Below are 18,652 nucleotides of genomic sequence, written 5' to 3'. Positions count from 1 at the left end.
ATGAAAAGAATTGAAAATGTGAAATTATTCAACAATGATGACTAAGGATGTTTTCGATTGAATTTTATGAGTTCACTTCACCCTTTCACTATGATATTGATATAAGTAGAGTAAAATCTACACCACAGGTGTTAACAAAGCTTTGCTGGAAAAGTGAGCTTCCAAATTTCCCAGAACAAGGTCAGCCATGACTTTCCGAGTTTCCTCGGTGGCACTCGCAACATGCGGCAACAGAACTACGTTTTCGAGGCCAAACAGCTGCTCCGGCACCTTAGGTTCCTTTTCGAAGACATCAAGTCCAGCGCCACCCAGGCGGCCCTCCACAAGAGCTGACACCAGCTCGGGCTCATCAACATGGGGTCCCCTCCCGATGTTGATCAGGACTCCCTTTGGACCCAGAGCATCGAGCACCTCCCGATTCACAATGTGGGTTGTTTCTGGTGTCAGGGCACATGCTACCACTAGGATGTCACTGTTTGATGCCAGTTCGACAACGCTGCCATAGTACGTGTAGTTGGTGTCAGCTTTCTTGGATCTTCTGTAGTAACTGATGGGGCAGTCGAATGCCTCTGCTCTCTCGGCAATTGCTAGCCCGATTCTGCCCAATCCTATGATGCCAACTCTTTTGCCGCTGAACTGCATCAAAAGATGGACTAATTGAGAAAATGCGACTGTGAATCACCGTCAAAGACCAACACTCCACCAACGGAAGCAAGCCCAAAAAGGTAATGTGGTCCAATTGAATGATAAAGACCATATATAAACACTTGCATCCGAAAAAATGCCCAAAACGACACTAATTCGCAAACTAATGCGTGCCTTTCTCCTAATGCTTGAAGCAGTTCTGCATGAAGCATCACTACGTAATGAAGAAGCTCAATAAAAACTTACAAACGAAAGATTGCACCAAGACTCATTCTACTTCATCAGTAAACAAAGCATGCAACGGGATATAGTCATGACCTCCATCCAATGAATAGAGAGAGTTTCGGGGCAATGCATTCTACCGGTTATGGATACCTAGACTCGAATACGGAATGATACGCAGATGAATAGCAACCAAGGAAGTACATAAGTATGTTCTCACATAATAAGAGCTCAAGAAGGATACATAAGTTTCTCCTAGTTCACCCTATGCAAAGAGGAACGAAAGATATGAAATGATTCATCCAAAAAATTGTCAAAATCCATATAAGAATAAAGCATCGTTCTTCAGAATTGAAAATCTTCATATAAACCAAAATCAGCATCTTACCCCATACTATCTAATGCTTGCAGTTGCAGAGCAGTAACAACAAGCAAACAAGCTAAGAAAGTATTGCTCTCACACAAATCATTAATCATGAACATTATATGAAGAAAACTGCTCTCAATCCCTAATGAAAGTGAAATCAATCATCCAATTCCAAAATGTAATACTACGATGCATCAAATTAACAAAATCATAAACTTCAACAGCATCAAAAGCAAGATAAATTAGGGGAAAGCAATACCTTAGTAGTCAACCTGAAGTCGCCCAATTTCCAAGCCCCACTCCTCACATACTTGTCGCACTGGCAAATCCGGCGGAGAACAGCCAGCATCAACCCGATCGCGAGATCCGCCACGTCATCCGTCAACACATCTGGCGTGTTGGTTGTTGGGTCGTGATACCGCCGATCTCACACACGCACGAACGAGGAAATAAAGCACGCAAACGATATAACGTGGTTCGGTGATAATCCACCTACGTCCACGGAGAAGATGACCGGAATCTTATTGATGGAACTCTCAATACAAGAACTTCACACTCACAATCTATCACTCTAAGCAAACGCTAGCTAGTGCAAGAATTCTCTTCTAATTGTGTGTGTAATCTGTGTTCTGCGTCTCTCACTACTGAGCTCTATCGAGCTATTTATACAAGATGCAATCAAGAAATAAAATCCAACTAACTCTATTTCCCAAAGTTAGTTATAACCGCTGCTCGGCTAAAACCGAACTGCCATTCTTGGTTAGCAACCGAACTGCATTCTTGGTTAGCAACCGAACTGCATTTCTTGGCTATCAACCGAACTGCCTTTCTCGGTTATCAACCGAACTGCCTTTCTCGGCTAGCTCAAAGCCGAGCTTTATTTCTTGATCTCTTCTCGGAGCTGCCGAGGCTCCACCACTCGATCACAACCGGACTCAAAGCCGAGCTTCATTTCCGAGCTCAGAAGCCGAGCTCCAGTAGTTTGCATGGACACACTTTCACAAATCTCCACCTTGTCCTTGCAAAACTCCATCAATATCTGGATTCCCTTCTCAATCCTTGTTACAAGCTTCAACACTCCACAATCTCAACCAACTTCAAACAATGTTTGAATTTCGAAGTTGGCAGAGATTTTGTCAACATGTCTGATGCATTTTCTTCGGTAGGAACTTTCACCACATTGATCTTTCCACTTTGAATCTCATCTCTGATGAAGTGTCTCCTCACATCTATATGCTTCGACCTCTCATGGAACATTTGATGTTTTGCTAAACATATAGCCGAGTTGCTGTCACAGTTAATCTTCACTGCTCCCAGCTTCATTCCTAAATCTTCCAAGATTCCTTGCAACCATTTTCCTTCCTTTGCAGCCTCAGTCAGAGAAATATACTCAGCTTCGGTTGTGGACAGTGCAACCACAGACTGCAAATTTGATTTCCAGCTGATTGCTGTGCCATATAGTGTGAAGATGTAACCACTCTGAGACTTTCTGTTGTCTAAGTTAGCCGCATAATCCGAGTCACAGAATCCTTCTAGGACTTCCCTCTCCTCAGACCAAACTCCACCACCAAACTTCAAGCCAACCATGACAGACCCTTTCAGATATTTCAGAATCCACTTTAGTGCTGCCCAGTGATCCCTACCTGGATCAGCCATATATCTGCTTGCAACGCTTATGGCATGAGCCACATCCGGCCTTGTACATATCATCAAGTACATCACACTTCCCACTATATTTGCATAGGGTATCCTGCTCATCTCTTCTCTATCTTCAGCTGTCTTTGGCATCTGTTCTTTACTGAGTTTGAAGCAGCTAGCCAATGGAGTGGATACTGACTTTTCACTCCTTACCTGGTATTTTTCTACCACCTTTCTGATATAATCAGCCTGAACCAATTTCAGTTCTTTCTTCTTTCTGTTCCTGACAATATCCATACCCAAGATTCTCTTGGCTTCCCCAAGATCTTTCATATCAAATCTCTGCTTCAACTCCTCCTTGACAGACAGCAGCTCACTCTTGCTTGATCCTGCCAGCAGAATATCATCCACATACAGCAGTAGATAGGCCAGTATTAGATTTCCACTTCTCTTGACATACACGCAGCTATCAAAACTGGATCTCTCAAATGCCATCAATTCCATCTGCTCATGAAACTTCTTGTTCCACTGCCGGCTGCTTTGCTTGAGCCCATATAGGCTTTTCTTTAACAAGCAAACTTTCTTTTCTTCTCCCGGCTTCTCAAAACCCTTAGGCTGCATCATATAGATTGTTTCCTCTAGATCTCCATGCAAAAATGCTGTCTTCACATCAAGTTGATGCAGCTCCCAGTTGAAATGAGCAGTCATGGCCAATAAGATCCGAATGGAAGTGTGCTTCACCACTGGAGAGAACACCTCTGTGTAGTCAATACCCTCTACTTGTGTGAATCCTCTAGCAACCAGCCTTGCCTTAAACCGTATGCTTTCAACTTCCCCCACCTCTACTTTCTTCTTAAACAGCCATTTGCAACTGATCAGCTTCTGAGTCCCTGGATCAGTCACCAAAATCCAAGTCCCATTTTTCAGCAAGGACTCTATTTCTTCTTCCATGGCCTTGATCCATTTCTGACTTTCCTTGCAACTCATGGCTTCTTCATAGGTTGAGGGTTCTGAAAACATGAGTACTTCTGCTACACATAGAGCAAAGAAGCTCATGTCATAATCTGAGAATCTGCTAGGTAGGCCTGCATTTCTTCTTGGATTTCTTCTGGCCCCTTGAGCTGCAGCAGCTTGCTGCACTGGTGACTCCTGCTCACCTGTGTTCTGAGTATGTTGAGAGCTAGTTGCTCCACCTTCTTCTTGATTTCCTGTGATCACAACATCCTCATCAGTGTCTGTTCCAGCAGATTCTCCACCAAACTCAAGGTTTTGCATTTCAGAGCTACTGCCACCACCAGAGGGCTTCCCATCATCTTTAAATGGCATCTCCTCTTCATTGAATGTCACATCTCTGCTCACAATGATATTTCTGCCTTCTCTATCCAAATTCCACAATCTGTATCCTTTTACCCCATCTTGGTATCCCAACAACACACATTTCTTTGCCCTTGGCTCCAATTTGCTCTGCTTAATGTGTGCATAAGCAGCACACCCAAACACCTTCAAGGCTGAGTAATCACCTAGGCTTCCATACCATCTTTGATCTGGGGTCTCATTGGATAAAGCAGATGATGGACACTTATTGATCAGATTAGCTGCAGTAGAGACAGCCTCTGCCCAGAATCTCTTTGGCATTCCAGAGTAGAATAGCATGCACCTCACCCTTTCTAGCAATGTCCTATTCATTCTTTCTGCCAGCCCGTTCTGTTGAGGATTTCTTGGCACGGTCCTATGCCTTCTTATCCCTTTCACCTTACAGAAACTATCAAACTCCGCAGACAGAAACTCCATGCCATTATCAGTCCTTAGATATTTAAGCACTGAGCCCTTTTCATTCTCATATCTAGCATGCCATTCTCTAAATTTTTCAAAAGCTTGGGACTTCTCTCTTAGAATGTAAATCCACACTTTTCTTGAGTAATCATCTATGATGGAGATGAAATACTTACCTCCACCTATGGATTCAGTTTGGGATGGCCCCCACAAGTCACTGTGGGCATACACAAATGGGGCTGATGAAGTGTGTTTCCCACCAGAAAATGGCAGCTTCTTTGCCTTTCCTAGAATGCAAGATTCACATTTCTTTAGGCTGTCTGATGCACTTAACTTCATCACTCCTTGTTTAGCCAGCTCTCTTATGCCTTTCTCACCCACATGTCCAAGCCTGGCATGCCATAGATGCAGGTCTTCTGTCTGGGCAAGATTCACAGCATCAACCACGGTTTCACCCAGCAAATAGTATAGGCTGTTCTTTCTCTGGGCCTCCATCACAATTCTGGTGCCTTTTGTTACTGTGAGGATCCCATCACCAGAGTTGAATCTGCACCCTTTTGACTCTAGCATTCCAAGAGATATTAAATTTCTCTTGATTTGAGGAATGAATCTGACTTCTGTGAGAGTCTTCATACTCCCATCCTTCATCCTCAATCTGATGTTCCCAATGCCCTTGACATTGCACACTTGATCATTTCCTAGCATCACTGATCCTTCCCAAGCTGATAATTCTTGGAACCAAGATTTGTGTGAGCAAATGTGGAAGGAGCACCCTGAATCCATGATCCAGCATTCTTCAATCTTGGCCCCTGAGTGGATATTCAAAGCTTCATTATCTTCAACATCCTGAGCCAGATCAGCAGTCTCTATGTTCCCAGCCTTTTCTTGCTCTTGTTTCCTCTTCCAAGCAAAACAATGCTTCTTTAAATGGCCCGGTTTCTTACAGTAGTGACAGCTTCTCTTCTCCTTCCATACTCCACCTTCTTCCTTCTTCTGGAACTTCTTCTTGGAACCCCTTTTATTCTGATTATTTTTCACATGCAGACTCTCAGCTACTGGATCAGTTTGTTTGTTATTAGCCTTCTGCGATTCCTTCATCTTCAATGCAGAATGAATCTCTTCATAGGTGACCTTGGTTTCTCTTCCAAGAAGCACTGCATCCTTGAAGTGCTCATAACTTTTAGGCAGGGAATTGAGCAACATCAATGCCTTATCCTCATCTTTAATGACCTCATCGATATTCTCAAGATCATCTATGCATTTCCCAAACTCCTCGAGCTGTTCAGAAATGCTCTTCCCATCTGAAAACTTGAAAGCAAGAAGCCTTTGCTTCAAATGTAACCGGTTCGCCAGAGACTTGGTCATGTACAATGACTCAAGTTTCCCCCATACTCCTGCAGCCGTCTCCTCCTTGGAAACTTCCCTTAGCACCCTGTCCGTGAGGTTCAAGATCAGGGTGCTATAAGCCTTATACTGCATATCTTGAAGCCTTTGCTTCTCCTTTTCATCAGCATCAGGTTTGCCTTCTTTAGCGTCACCTTCATTCTTCAAGATATCCCATAGGCCTTGCTGCATCAAGATGGCCTTCATCTTCAGCCTCCACAGCCCAAAATCGTTTCTCCCGGTGAACTTTTCCACCTCGAACTTGGCTGTAGACATTTCTCAAAACGAGCGGTGGGCAATCGCCAAGATCAGCTTATACAACGGAACCTCTAGACACGAACTCACCCAGAAACCAATCAATCGGCAAATCGTGGAAGTCTTCCCACAGACGGCGCCACTTGTTGGGTCGTGATACCGCCGATCTCACACACGCACGAACGAGGAAATAAAGCACGCAAACGATATAACGTGGTTCGGTGATAATCCACCTACGTCCACGGAGAAGATGACCGGAATCTTATTGATGGAACTCTCAATACAAGAACTTCACACTCACAATCTATCACTCTAAGCAAACGCTAGCTAGTGCAAGAATTCTCTTCTAATTGTGTGTGTAATCTGTGTTCTGCGTCTCTCACTACTGAGCTCTATCGAGCTATTTATACAAGATGCAATCAAGAAATAAAATCCAACTAACTCTATTTCCCAAAGTTAGTTATAACCGCTGCTCGGCTAAAACCGAACTGCCATTCTTGGTTAGCAACCGAACTGCATTTCTTGGCTATCAACCGAACTGCCTTTCTCGGTTATCAACCGAACTGCCTTTCTCGGTTATCAACCGAACTGCCTTTCTCGGCTAGCTCAAAGCCGAGCTTTATTTCTTGATCTCTTCTCGGAGCTGCCGAGGCTCCACCACTCGATCACAACCGGACTCAAAGCCGAGCTTCATTTCCGAGCTCAGAAGCCGAGCTCCAGTAGTTTGCATGGACACACTTTCACATTGGTAACCCTAACCCCCTTCTCCTTACACCTGTCCAAGTCGATTTTATCCAATCCGACGCTGAAGCTCGAGACTATCTCCAATTTCGGCAGCGCGTCGATCAGGTCGGCGCTAGCGCCGGCGCCGGAGCTCCCGACCATCGCGCGGATCGAGTCGGCGTGCTGCGCGAGGAATTCGGTCTGATTCGGCTGGGTCCAGTAGCGGAAGAGCTTGAACCGCTTGTCGAGCTCTTGCTCCAAGTAGCTGTTCATGGGGCCCATCATCAGAACGCCGATCGCATCCATTTTAGCCGCGGAGGAGGAGGAGGGAGATGGTGTTTGAGTGGTAGTTGAAGGACTTCGGGATCGATTGGTTTATGTAGAAATGGCAGCACGTGGAAATGCGGCTCGGCTCGGTTTTGTTTGTGAGTCAAAGAACAAAGACTGTTATTTAGGTTAGTAAACCTATCATTAGTATTAAACTTTTTGAATAAATAAACCATTATTTGACCTTCACATTGTTAATCAAGGAATTATTTTTAGATTAGTGCATTGGTTAAATTGGTTTGGTTACGATTCACACATATTCATACTCCAAGAAATCATTGAGGATTCTAATATAAAGAATTACTCCCCCCTCCCACAGTAATTGTCACTCTTATTGTGGGCACGAGTTTTAAAAAATGTAAAGAAAATTTGATTGGAAAAGTTAGTGGAATGTGACACCCATTTTTTATATTGGTTTTATAATAAAATGTGAGTAGAATGAGTTAGTGGAATGTGAAACCTACTTATCATTTAAAATAAAAATGAAGTGTGACAATTATTGTGGGACGAACTGAAATGGAAAAGAATGACCATTATTGTGGGACGGATGTAGTATAATTTATCGGTACACCTTTTTTTTCGAGGGTAAAACATCAAAAATACAAGCAACATAAATTCTTATATTTTTTTTACTAATATATAGTACTCCAGTAGTTAAAAAAACTAAAATACTCCATTATGCTAAAATGAATTTCCTTTTGAATCGAGTCAATGATCACATGTATAATTGCACTTTATATATATATAGCTGATGGAGTACTTCGTATTTCCGATTTTGGGTTGGTGATGAAGAATTTGGGTTAGGTGGCCACCAACCAAAATGTTATACCACTCGTAGTTGTATTCATTTTTTTTATTTTAATTTTAAGATAGTTGAAAAGGATTTTGAAAAAAAAGAAGTTAGTAGAATACTTGGTTGAAAATAAGATATTCAACGCAAGCGTTTCTTTCTTTGACGTAGTCAATTTTGTATGGAGTATTCGATTCGCAAAATTGTATCCCGAGATTAAATATTATAGTGTGTTTAGTTCATAAGATTCAACCAGTAAAACCGAGGCATGGATAATGAAATGAACAAATTAACAAATGTATCTGTTGTTCGATTTTTTAAGACCACTTTTTGAGATGTGGCTCCAACATGTATCATTTTAATTTTTTATACCACATGCAATATTTGTCATGGTTTGAATTTCAGATTCCAATAATATGATATTTTGAAATTTTTTGCTTGGTCTCAAATAATATGAACAAATTAACAAATGTATCTGTTGTTCGATTTTTTAAGACCACTTTTTGAGATGTGACTCCAACATGTATCATTTTAATTTTTTATACCACATGCAATATTTGTCATGGTTTGAATTTCAGATTCCAATAATATGATATTTTGAAATTTTTTGCTTGGTCTCAAATAATTCGTTTATTTTATAGTATTCATTTCAAGAACCGATGATTTAGGATACAAACTACTCCATACAAATAGAAGGAACACAAACATCCATAGTATATAGCCATCCAAAATATAAACAATTTTTTGTATGTGTGTGTAATTTGGCACATTGGTGTTAGTGGCTAATGCATTAATTAATGAGATTAAACACACACACACACACACAAATAAACAACAACAATAGTATACCAAAAGCAACATTAAAAATACATAGTCATTTAACTAGATAACTAAAAAAGTACACGACTAAACTTCATTGGAATTTATCAGAGTGTAATAGATAAACATTCGAAAGGTTAAGATAAAATTTATAAAAGAATTGAGAAAGGATAAATTATTCCAAATTTCATTACCAATTGAATTGAACAATTCCCCAAATGTGAGATCATCCTTTGCACTACTATAAATAGAGCTAAAATCTAAACCACAGGTGTTAACAAAGCTTTGCTGGAAAACTGAGCTTCCAAATTTCCGAGAACAAGGTCAGCCATGGCTCTACGCGTTTCCTAGGTGCCACTCCCAACATGCGGCAACAGGACTACTGGAAGTAGAAGAATAGTGCGATGTGCTATTGATATATCACAAACCCCTAGGTCCCGAGGATTTACTAGATCCTGGTCTAGGAGATCGTGGAACCTTCAGAATTCGGTCGTTGGACACACACTTTTCCGCTTCAAAAACCTCAACCCACTACACTATTGGCTAGTATAGAGAAGTAAATAATCGATCCCACGAGGACGGATGAGTTAGCATACATTTGGAGGGTTTTGGGAGGGTTCGACTGCTGCCTCGCAACAAGTGGGTCGAGAATTTTAAACTACTGGACTTAGGAAATGAAAGCTAACTACTCTATCTACTGGGTCCAGGAAACGGGTGTGTACGGCACATGCATGTTCAGGAAAGTGGGGACCAAATTTCCCTAAGTGTCTAGGTTCTGAAAAAACTACAGAAAAGTAAAGGACAAGGCAGAGAAAACAGACAGATCGCAGATTTGATCCTAACTACTAACAAACTTCATCTTCTTCAGGAATCCAATCGGGAAAACAGAATAAAACAGAGTAATAAATATCATAAAAATAGAGCAAGTTCCAGATCTGAAATTAAACAAGGAATTAAAGGCTAAACTCAACAAATCTAAACTACTGGGCCTAGCAGATGCGAGAACAATAGTAAAAATGTCATAATCATGCAGATTCAATTCACCACGTATCAGATCCACAACTCCGACTCACAATCCCTTCCAGATCCAACCGATCCAAACCCAACAACCTTCAGATCCAGGAACATGAACTTCGATTCAAACAACCACTCAACAAACAACCTCATATTCAACCAATCTCAATTCCAATGCAACAGTCAATTGCGAAAAGCATCCAAAATCAGTAGAACAACATCAAACATCAGAAACCATAGTAAAACAAAAAGTAGAAACTACTATATCCACGAGAACAAATTCCAAAACACAAAGCAGTCGCTGAGCTTCCGGCAAGGAAGTTCACGGCGAGAATAAACAAAGGAAAATAAAAGCAAATTGTATCTTTACCCCCGTGAGGACGGTGTTACACCACAGAAACTAGCTAGGAACCACCACGGTAGCCGGGAGTCACCCCATAAGTGCCAAGTGCGTGTGAAGTGAAGTGAACTGTGATTGGAGAGTGAAACTAAGGAGAATAAGTGTAAAAGATCGAAAAAATGCTAAAAAGAAGGCTCCTCTTCTAAAAGGGGTCGTCCCTTTATATATGCAGCAATCCCTAGGGCACTCCCTCTTCATAATTTGTCTTTTTTGCCCTTCATCCATCCTTATACTTGCTCCTTGCTCCAATTTTGTATTCTGCCAGCGTTCCTTTTCATCTCCCCGGTCAGATAAATTGTTGGCGTTTTTCACTTCATTTTCCTCCTTTTCTCTGCCCCTTATAATTTATATGCGCTTCGTAGGTCCGGCAGATTTTTCAAGCACCTGAACTTAAAAACATACATTAGAGCACCGAAAACACAGAGTTTTGATCTAAAACCAATGCATGAAACGAGCCTTATCAAACTGGTCACACTTAAACCATACTTGTCCTCAAGTATAAAAGACAAGAAAAAAGAAATAAGGCAAGTTTCGATGCATGGTTCCCCTTTTAACCGACCCTACGGAAAAGAAAAAGATATAAACTCCTAGACCCACAAAAAGACTTGGACAAAGAAAACAGACACAAAAACACATACAGAAAACAACAAAACAAAGAAAATCACATCGACACATAATGCATAAACTGGTTTAATTTCTAGCAGCCGTCCCCACAAGATTAAGGTCAATTCAAGCCTCTACAACCTCAGATTCATCCCCATCCCTTCTTCTATCTGGTCAGGTTGTCAGTTCGTCAAGATAGCCTTAGTCCTTACCATCCGTTGGATTCACTCGATCACTCATTCCTCAGCAGGGATATTAGGATCATTCACTCATTATTTTGCCATACCACTTTAATGCCTTGAGATCGACTGACACAGAATAGTTCCTTAAGGTCTTTCATTAGGTTGTAATGGGGCTAGGGGATTACAATGTATATAGGTGAGAGTCCTATGGGTCATAAGTTCAAGAAGTATAAGTGAAAACATACTGCGGACATGTGAACTTTGGGACAAAAAAATTGGAAACAACCTCCCTATGTACAATTCTAACTTCCCAAAATTTGGAGATGTTCCCTGGCTAATTAGCCTTATTCTCTACTCTTTTCCACCATGTCAGATAAAATTTTTTCTGCCCTTTGTTTTTCTTCTCTCTATTTTTTTTGCTAATTTTTTCTATATACATATATATTTTTTCTTGGGTCAGGTTACAACTTTTCCTGCCCATTTTCTTTTCTGATTTTTTCTTTTTTCTTGGGTCAAGTGACAACTTTTCCTACCCGTTTTCTTTTCTTAATTTTTTTTCTTTTTCTCCCCTATTCTATCATCCTATTTCGTACCCCAAATGGTGAGCTGCTCCATCCATGTCCCCTTGTTCACATGGCATGAAGGCTAATGGTTCCAAAAAAATAGGAAAAATTCAGTGTAGGCCCAAAGTGTTCACTAAAGGGTGCCTTTCCAATGAGGCAGGTTCAGCAGGTTCGAAAGAATTGAGCTCAAATGGCTATCCCTATTGCCTTTAGTCCTTACTACCTGTGTCATTTTTCTCTTAGCATCAATGGCAGCCACTTTGTTTTTTTAGTGTTTAGTAGAAAGTGTTCTACTCTACGCTTCTAACTCACTCTTAGAGGGCTTCACAGTTGGCTTAAATTAAGGCTTTTTCAATCATCCTCACTTCGTCCAAAATGACTTCAATTTATTAAAGAAGAGGGTTTCACAAATTGACATGTATTCTCTCTTCAATCACTCTCATTAAGGGGCACTTGCTTTTTTATTTCACCAGTTATGGATAAACATAGAATCTAAAAAATCTACCGACTCCTAGACCTAGTAGAAACATGCATGCTCAGACACTTATCACACAAACCCCCCCTCCCACTTCATTCTTGCTTATTCCCAAGCATTCCCGATGAAGTGGAAAACATGGCAGTTAGTGCACACGCAAAAACAGACAGAAACAATCACAAGAAAAACACAAACTTCTCACACTTAGACCAAACATTGGGCTAAGTGGGAAAAGACACAGAACAACAGAAATCAAAAACATAACATCCTTGACAGAGCGTATATCTAAAACATATAGACTAACAAAACACATAATAGACACACAAACTTCTCACACTTAGGCCCAGCAATGGCCTAAGTGGGAGATGGCACATAACATATATACGACTTAATTAAAAATAAAAACTAAAACGGAAACTTAAAATTACGTGGTGTATAGGGGGCGATCAATTCTGACTCTGGTCCCTAAGGGGACAGACTTCCTCACTACCATATTTGTTTTCTTAAGTGGTGGTGGTGCTGGTTCATCATCCTTCCTCTTCTTGGTTAGAGTAGTTGCTGGGGAGCTGGAAACTGGCTTCACTGGGGTGGCTCCTGGGGCTTGCTGTTTGGGCTCTACATGCACTTTAGGAATCATGCGCTGCTGGGCCGAGAGGATGTGCTGCTCGACCACAACGACCATTCTCATTATCACATCGACGGCCTGGGTCATTCTGTGTGCACCTCCATCAGTCCCCTCTGAGCCACTGCATTCTCGCCCTGCTTCAACATCATTTCCTCCATCCTGGTTTTCCACCCATCATCAGCCACCTTCGCTGGCGCCTCGTCCTCCTCTCTCTCGGTCTTCACTGTCACCCCCTCCTATTTCCCGACCTCATAGAATCGGACTTCGTCATCCTTAATTATGGTGAGTCCCTTGTTGAAGAAAGGGGAGATCGAAACTCCCTGAGGCATCGCACAGGGGCATGTGGGTGACTGAATCAGCTATCTTTATGGCCACGTTCCTCTTGATGAAGGCTCCTAGGAGGTTGCAAGTGTAGAGATGGCGATCTGAGTGGGTCCTGACCAGGTGGCATGCTTGGGCCATCCAATAACCTAGATGCACCTTCACGCCCTTAAGCATGCACCACATAAAGTACAACTCTGGAGTGGTGAGAGTTGCGCCTACTTGACCCAGCAGATTGTATCCGATGTATACTTGCGCCAGGCGGAGGACTTGGTCAGTGATATGTATTCTTTTAGAGCAGCTTGTCTTGAATTTTCCTCATTTCTTGTGGGCAATCATCGTCCAGGCCTCCTCAGTTACGAAGCCCTTTGTCTTCTTGGGTGGTTCAATCTCTCTTTCGTTCCAGGCCCCTTCCTCATCCTCTTCGGGCGTAAATAGCCCCATCCTCAGTGACCACTCTCTGATACTCATCACCATCTCCTTGTTGAATAGTCGGAATGTAATTGAGTCTGCGTCGGGATCTGTGGTAGATTTGAATTTGAAGGATGTGAAGAATTCCTTTGCCAGAGCCACCGGTACCTCTTCCATGCAGTGGTCCAGACCACTCGAACCCGATGCTCTTGAAATAGGAGATGAACTTCTCCTCCACACCTAGATCCCTCAGGTCTGAGAAACACAGACTTTTTCCTGACTTAGCCACTTTCCCATTCGATACTCTTCCCTCGCACGCCATGCTCTATTTGGGGTCCTCGAAGTGGACCATCGCTTCCAACAATTTTCTAGTAACAAGGACCTCCATCTTTTTGAACACACCCTCTTCCTCCTGGGGGTCCTCGGTCTCATTTTCAGATTCCTTTTGTGCTTCTTCCTCTTCAGTCGGTGAGGCAAACGGAACTAGGATTGTCTCTGGAGTGGCCTCATCGACCAACACAGTCTTCTTATGGGGCTTAGCTTCTTGCTTCCCCTTACGCTTCCTTTCTGCTTCGTACCTCTTCTCCAGGGCCTCTGGAGAGACATCCTCTGCACCTTCCGGAGTTTCCTGGGCCTGGGGAATATCGTCCCCTGTTTCCTCGGAGTCGCTCAGCCTCAGTTCCCATTGCAGTTTGGCCGGCACTGGGTTCTCCCAATTCTTAGCCCGACGTGACTGTCTCCTAACCGTTCTCTAGTCAACTGGGGTTCCCTATCTCTGTATCTCGATCTCCGGTTTCCTCCTCGACAACTGGTGTTGTTTCTTCCTTCTCATCAACCCTATCAGACTCCACATCGCTCTCAACATTCCCCTCATCTTCCTCACCTACCATACTCTCAACCTGCTCTTGTATCTCGTTATCCTTCTTGCCTCCTTCCGTTTGTTTTCCTACCCCCTCGCCCTCAGATTCGACTTCCTAGTTATTCCCTGCCTCACCACCCTCATCACCCCATCACCTTCCTCGGTCAGTTTCATTTCCTTCTCATCCCATTCCTCATCACCCTCATCGCCCTCATCACCCTCCTCAGTTAGTTTCACTCCCTCCTCATCTTTGATTTTATCCCCCCCTCTTTAGTGTTCTCGTTTCTTCCACAAGGGGTTCGGTAGGGTCTTGGGTTTCGATATGGGGGTTGGTACTGTGTGGGTTATTTCTTGGGATGTGGATTCGATATGGGGGTTCGGTAGGGTCTTGGGTTTCTTAGTGTGCATAGGGCTTGAGAAGTAGGTGTCTCAATCAAGGTTTGGGGTCTGGGTAGAATCTCGAGTGGGGTGAGGGTTGAGGTGGCTTCTTCCTCTTGACATGCAGCCGCCATTCGAGCGAAAAGATCACTCGCCCTCACTCCACGACCGAATTTCTGGAGAAATTCATTCATAATCTGCTTTGGGTCGAACTCATCGGTCATCGTGGTGGAGGTGGGAGTGACCGTAGCGGTAGGTGCTCGAACTGGTTTCTGGCAGTGGAGGGACTGCGGTTGGTGCTAGCATTGACGTTGGAGCAGTTGCAGGCACCGTGATTTGGGCATTCGCAGGCTCGACAATTTTTGGTGGTGGTACCAACGGCGGTTTCTGGGCGATAGGGTTTGAAGACGACGCCTTCATTGACATTTCTCCTGCCGTTCCTTCCAGTGGTTGTGCATTCTTCACGGCGAGAATAAACAACGGAAAATAAAAGCAAATTGTATCTTCGCCCTCGTGAGGATGGTGTTACACCACAGAAACTAGCTAGGAACCACCACGGTAGCCGGAAGTCACCCCATAAGTGCCAAGTGCGTGTGAAGTGAAGTGAACTGTGATTGGAGAGTGAAACTAAGGAGACTAAGCGAAAAGATCGAAAAAATGCTATAAAGAAGGCTCCTCTTCCAAAAGGGGTCGTCCCTTTATTTAGGCAGCAATCCCTAGGGCACTCTCTCTTCATAATTTGTCTTTTTTTCCCTTCATCCTTATACTTGCTCCTTGCTCCTTGCTCCATTTTTGTATTCTGCCAGCGTTCATTTTCATCTCCTCGGGCAGGTAAATTGCTGGCGTTTTTCACTTCATTTTCTTCCTTTTCCCTGGCCCCTTGTAATTTATATGCGCTTCCTAGGTCTGGCAGATTTTTCATGCTCCTGAACTTAGAAACATACATTAGTGCACCGAAAACACAGAGTTTTGATCTAAAACCAATGCATGAAACGAGCCTTATCAACTACGTTATCGAGCCTAAAAAGTTGCTCTGGCACGTTAGGCTCCTTATCGAAGACATCAAGTCCAGCGCCACCCAGGTGGCCCTCCACAAGAGCTGACACTAGCTCGGCCTCATCAACGTGGGGTTCCCTCCCGACGTTGATCAGGACTCCCTTTGGACCCAGAGCATCGAGTACTTCCCGGTTCACAATGTGGGTCGTCTCTGGAGTCAGGGCACAAGCTACCACTAGGACGTCGTTGTTTAATGCCAGTTCGACAACGCAGCCATAGTAAGTGTAGCTTGTGGCACCGGCTTTCTTCGATCTTGAGTAGTAACTAATGGGGCAGCCGAACGCCTCTGCTCTCTCAGCGACTGCTACACCGATCCTGCCTAATCCTATGATGCCAACTCTTTTGCTGCTGAACTGCATCACAAAAAGCCTCCATAAACGAGACGTTTCTTTTGAGCACAAAATTTAAGAAAACAATGTTTAGAGAGTATAAAGAGAGAATAAAGTAAAAAACAGTTAGTGACATTAGTGACGGATTGAAGGGGGAGTGGGAGGGGTCGGCCACCCCCTCCCGACCGTCTGAAGAGCATTAAAATCTCCTCGAGTCGAGCCGAAAATAACATATTAGCCCCCATTCATTTATTAGTCTTTCAAGTAGTCATATTAATGGTTTAGTAATTAGTAATAAGTCTTTCAAGTATTAGATGAATAATACTATGTACTATGTGCGGTTTATACATCTCATTAAAAAAATCATCATAATCTTATTTTGAGTTGAAATTAAAAGATGAAACATAAGGAAAAGAAAAAGAAAAAACCATTTAAATTATATTAATATTATTAGTATTAAATTCCACCCCTTTTATTTTTGGGTTCTGGATCCGCCATTGAATAACATCCCAAAAATGAATATGAGTGTGAGACGAAAGTAGTAACTGATAACACCGGCACACAGTCCAAAGGAAAATGTATAAAATTCGTAAAAAACCCTAAACTTCAACAGCATCAAAAGCATGCATAGGATGTGAAAATGCATAACAATACAACAGTACATTATTTTATATTTAAAGGATGGATCAAAATAAAAATAGTTTTTATTTTTAAGCGCTCGAAGAATATGGGAAAGCAATGCCACCTTAGTAGTCAACCTGAAGTCCTCGAATTTCCAATCCCCACTCCGCACATACTTGTCACACTGGCGAATCCGACGGAGAACAGCCAGCATCAGCCTGATGGCGAGATCCGCCGCGTCATCTGTCACCACACCGGGCGTGTTGGTAACCCTAATCCCCTCCTCCTTACACCTGGCCAAGTCGATTTTATCCAATCCCACGCTGAAGCTCGAGACTATCTCCAAATTCGGCAGCGCGTCGATCAGGTTGGCCCTAGCGCCGGCTCTGGAGCTCAAGACCACCGCGCGGATCGAGTCGGCGAGGAATTCGGTCGGATTGGGTTGGGTCCAGTAGCGGAAGAGCTTGAACCGCTTGTCGAGCTCTTGCTCCAGGTAGTTGTTCATGGGGTGCATCATCAAAACACCGATTCCATCCATTTTCCACTGCGGAGGAGATGGTGTTTAAGTGGTTGTTGAGAGATTGTCGTGGCGGTTTGGTTGATAATTTAATGGAGTATAGAGAGTATGGCTTCACGTGGTGGTTATAGAGATGATTCTCCAAAATTTCTGTGTGGCAGTGGCGAAGCCGCGTTGGGTCCAAGTGGGCCTGGCAGACGCACTTGGGAACAAGAGGTACCATTGTACCCCCAAACGTGACAAATCTAATACTCCCTCCGTCCCGGCTAAGATGACAAATTTCTTGGCCGACACGAAATTTTAGGAGTTATTGGTTAATGTGTTTAATTGGAGAGAGAAAACGTGAGTGTAAGTATTAAAATAAAGAGAGTATATATTAGTAGGAGTAAGAAAAAGTGGTTGGGTGTATTAATTGGAGAGAGAAAGTTTCCAAAAAAGGAAATGTGTCATCTTAATTGGGACAAACTAAAAAGAAAAATGTGTCATCTTACCTGGGACGGAGGGAGTACTATTTTTTGTGTTTGATTTCATCTAACATTGGTGGTCCAATGGTAAAACGCTCTCAGTGCATGGCTTCTGCCCCGTGTTTGAAACCCGACGGGAGTAGCAAGTAATTTCACTGTTTCTATCATTCCTCTCGGTATGTGTTAGATATGTTTAGACAAAGAATCTTTTCAACTATTTACCATTCTTTTTAATAATTTTTTAATTATGTTTAGACTCCTTTTAAGTTATATAGATATTTTTATTAGTCATCCAATAGTAATTATTTGCACTTATTTTCTGTTTATGCACTTACATTTTTCAGTTATTAGGTTGTTTAGGGAGTAGTCGTAGTATGTTTTGATTGTTTTGATATTTCATATTATATTATATTCTATTATTTATTTAATTATTTTAATTGCATTGGTTTTATTATTTATACGCTGTTGTTTTTGTAAATTTATGTAACATTAACTGAGTGCAACTTGTACCTCAAAATTATTCTTGTTTTTCAAATTTGTTCTATTATTTATTTTTTAAATTGCTTTGATTTTTATATTATACTTTATTAAGTATTTTTTTATTATTTTATGTGAGTATCATTTGTAGCCCAACTTTCACCTCAAATTCTTGCTATTTTAATTTTTTTATATTTTTAATAGTACTTATTTTATGTATTAATTTGTTGTACAATTCGTACTCCCAAATTAAAATTCCTGGATTCGCCATTAAGGGGGGCCCATGGTCCCCCACCAATTCCGAAACCATTATATATATAGGGATGTATTCATTTCATTTTTCCATTCCTCCTATTTCCTTCTTGATCTCATCCGTTTATTTCCTCCATCATATGGCCGATAATATTGAATTTAA

At 42.3% G+C, this 18,652-nt stretch overlaps 2 protein-coding genes across 2 annotated transcripts; both read right to left on the bottom strand.

Moving 5' to 3' along the window:
• Nucleotides 1-35: 35 nt before the first annotated feature.
• On the bottom strand, nucleotides 36-7,426 carry LOC121795127 (hydroxyphenylpyruvate reductase). The gene is made up of 3 exons (XM_042193577.1): nucleotides 7,032-7,426; nucleotides 1,494-1,635; nucleotides 36-636 (listed from the first exon to the last, which is right to left on the bottom strand). Exons 1-3 carry the CDS (start codon nucleotides 7,310-7,312, stop codon nucleotides 118-120), a joined length of 942 nt encoding a protein of 313 aa, XP_042049511.1. The 5' UTR covers nucleotides 7,313-7,426; the 3' UTR covers nucleotides 36-117.
• Nucleotides 7,427-9,289: 1,863 nt separating this feature from the next.
• LOC121795132 (hydroxyphenylpyruvate reductase-like) lies at nucleotides 9,290-17,317 on the bottom strand. The gene is made up of 3 exons (XM_042193583.1): nucleotides 16,904-17,317; nucleotides 15,768-16,182; nucleotides 9,290-9,321 (listed from the first exon to the last, which is right to left on the bottom strand). Exons 1-3 carry the CDS (start codon nucleotides 17,315-17,317, stop codon nucleotides 9,290-9,292), a joined length of 861 nt encoding a protein of 286 aa, XP_042049517.1.
• Between the last annotated feature and the right edge of the window lie 1,335 nt (nucleotides 17,318-18,652).

This window comes from Salvia splendens, chromosome 3, assembly GCF_004379255.2.
Source record: "Salvia splendens isolate huo1 chromosome 3, SspV2, whole genome shotgun sequence".
Taxonomy (NCBI): domain Eukaryota; kingdom Viridiplantae; phylum Streptophyta; class Magnoliopsida; order Lamiales; family Lamiaceae; genus Salvia; species Salvia splendens.
This window is presented reverse-complemented; position numbering and strand designations above follow the sequence as displayed.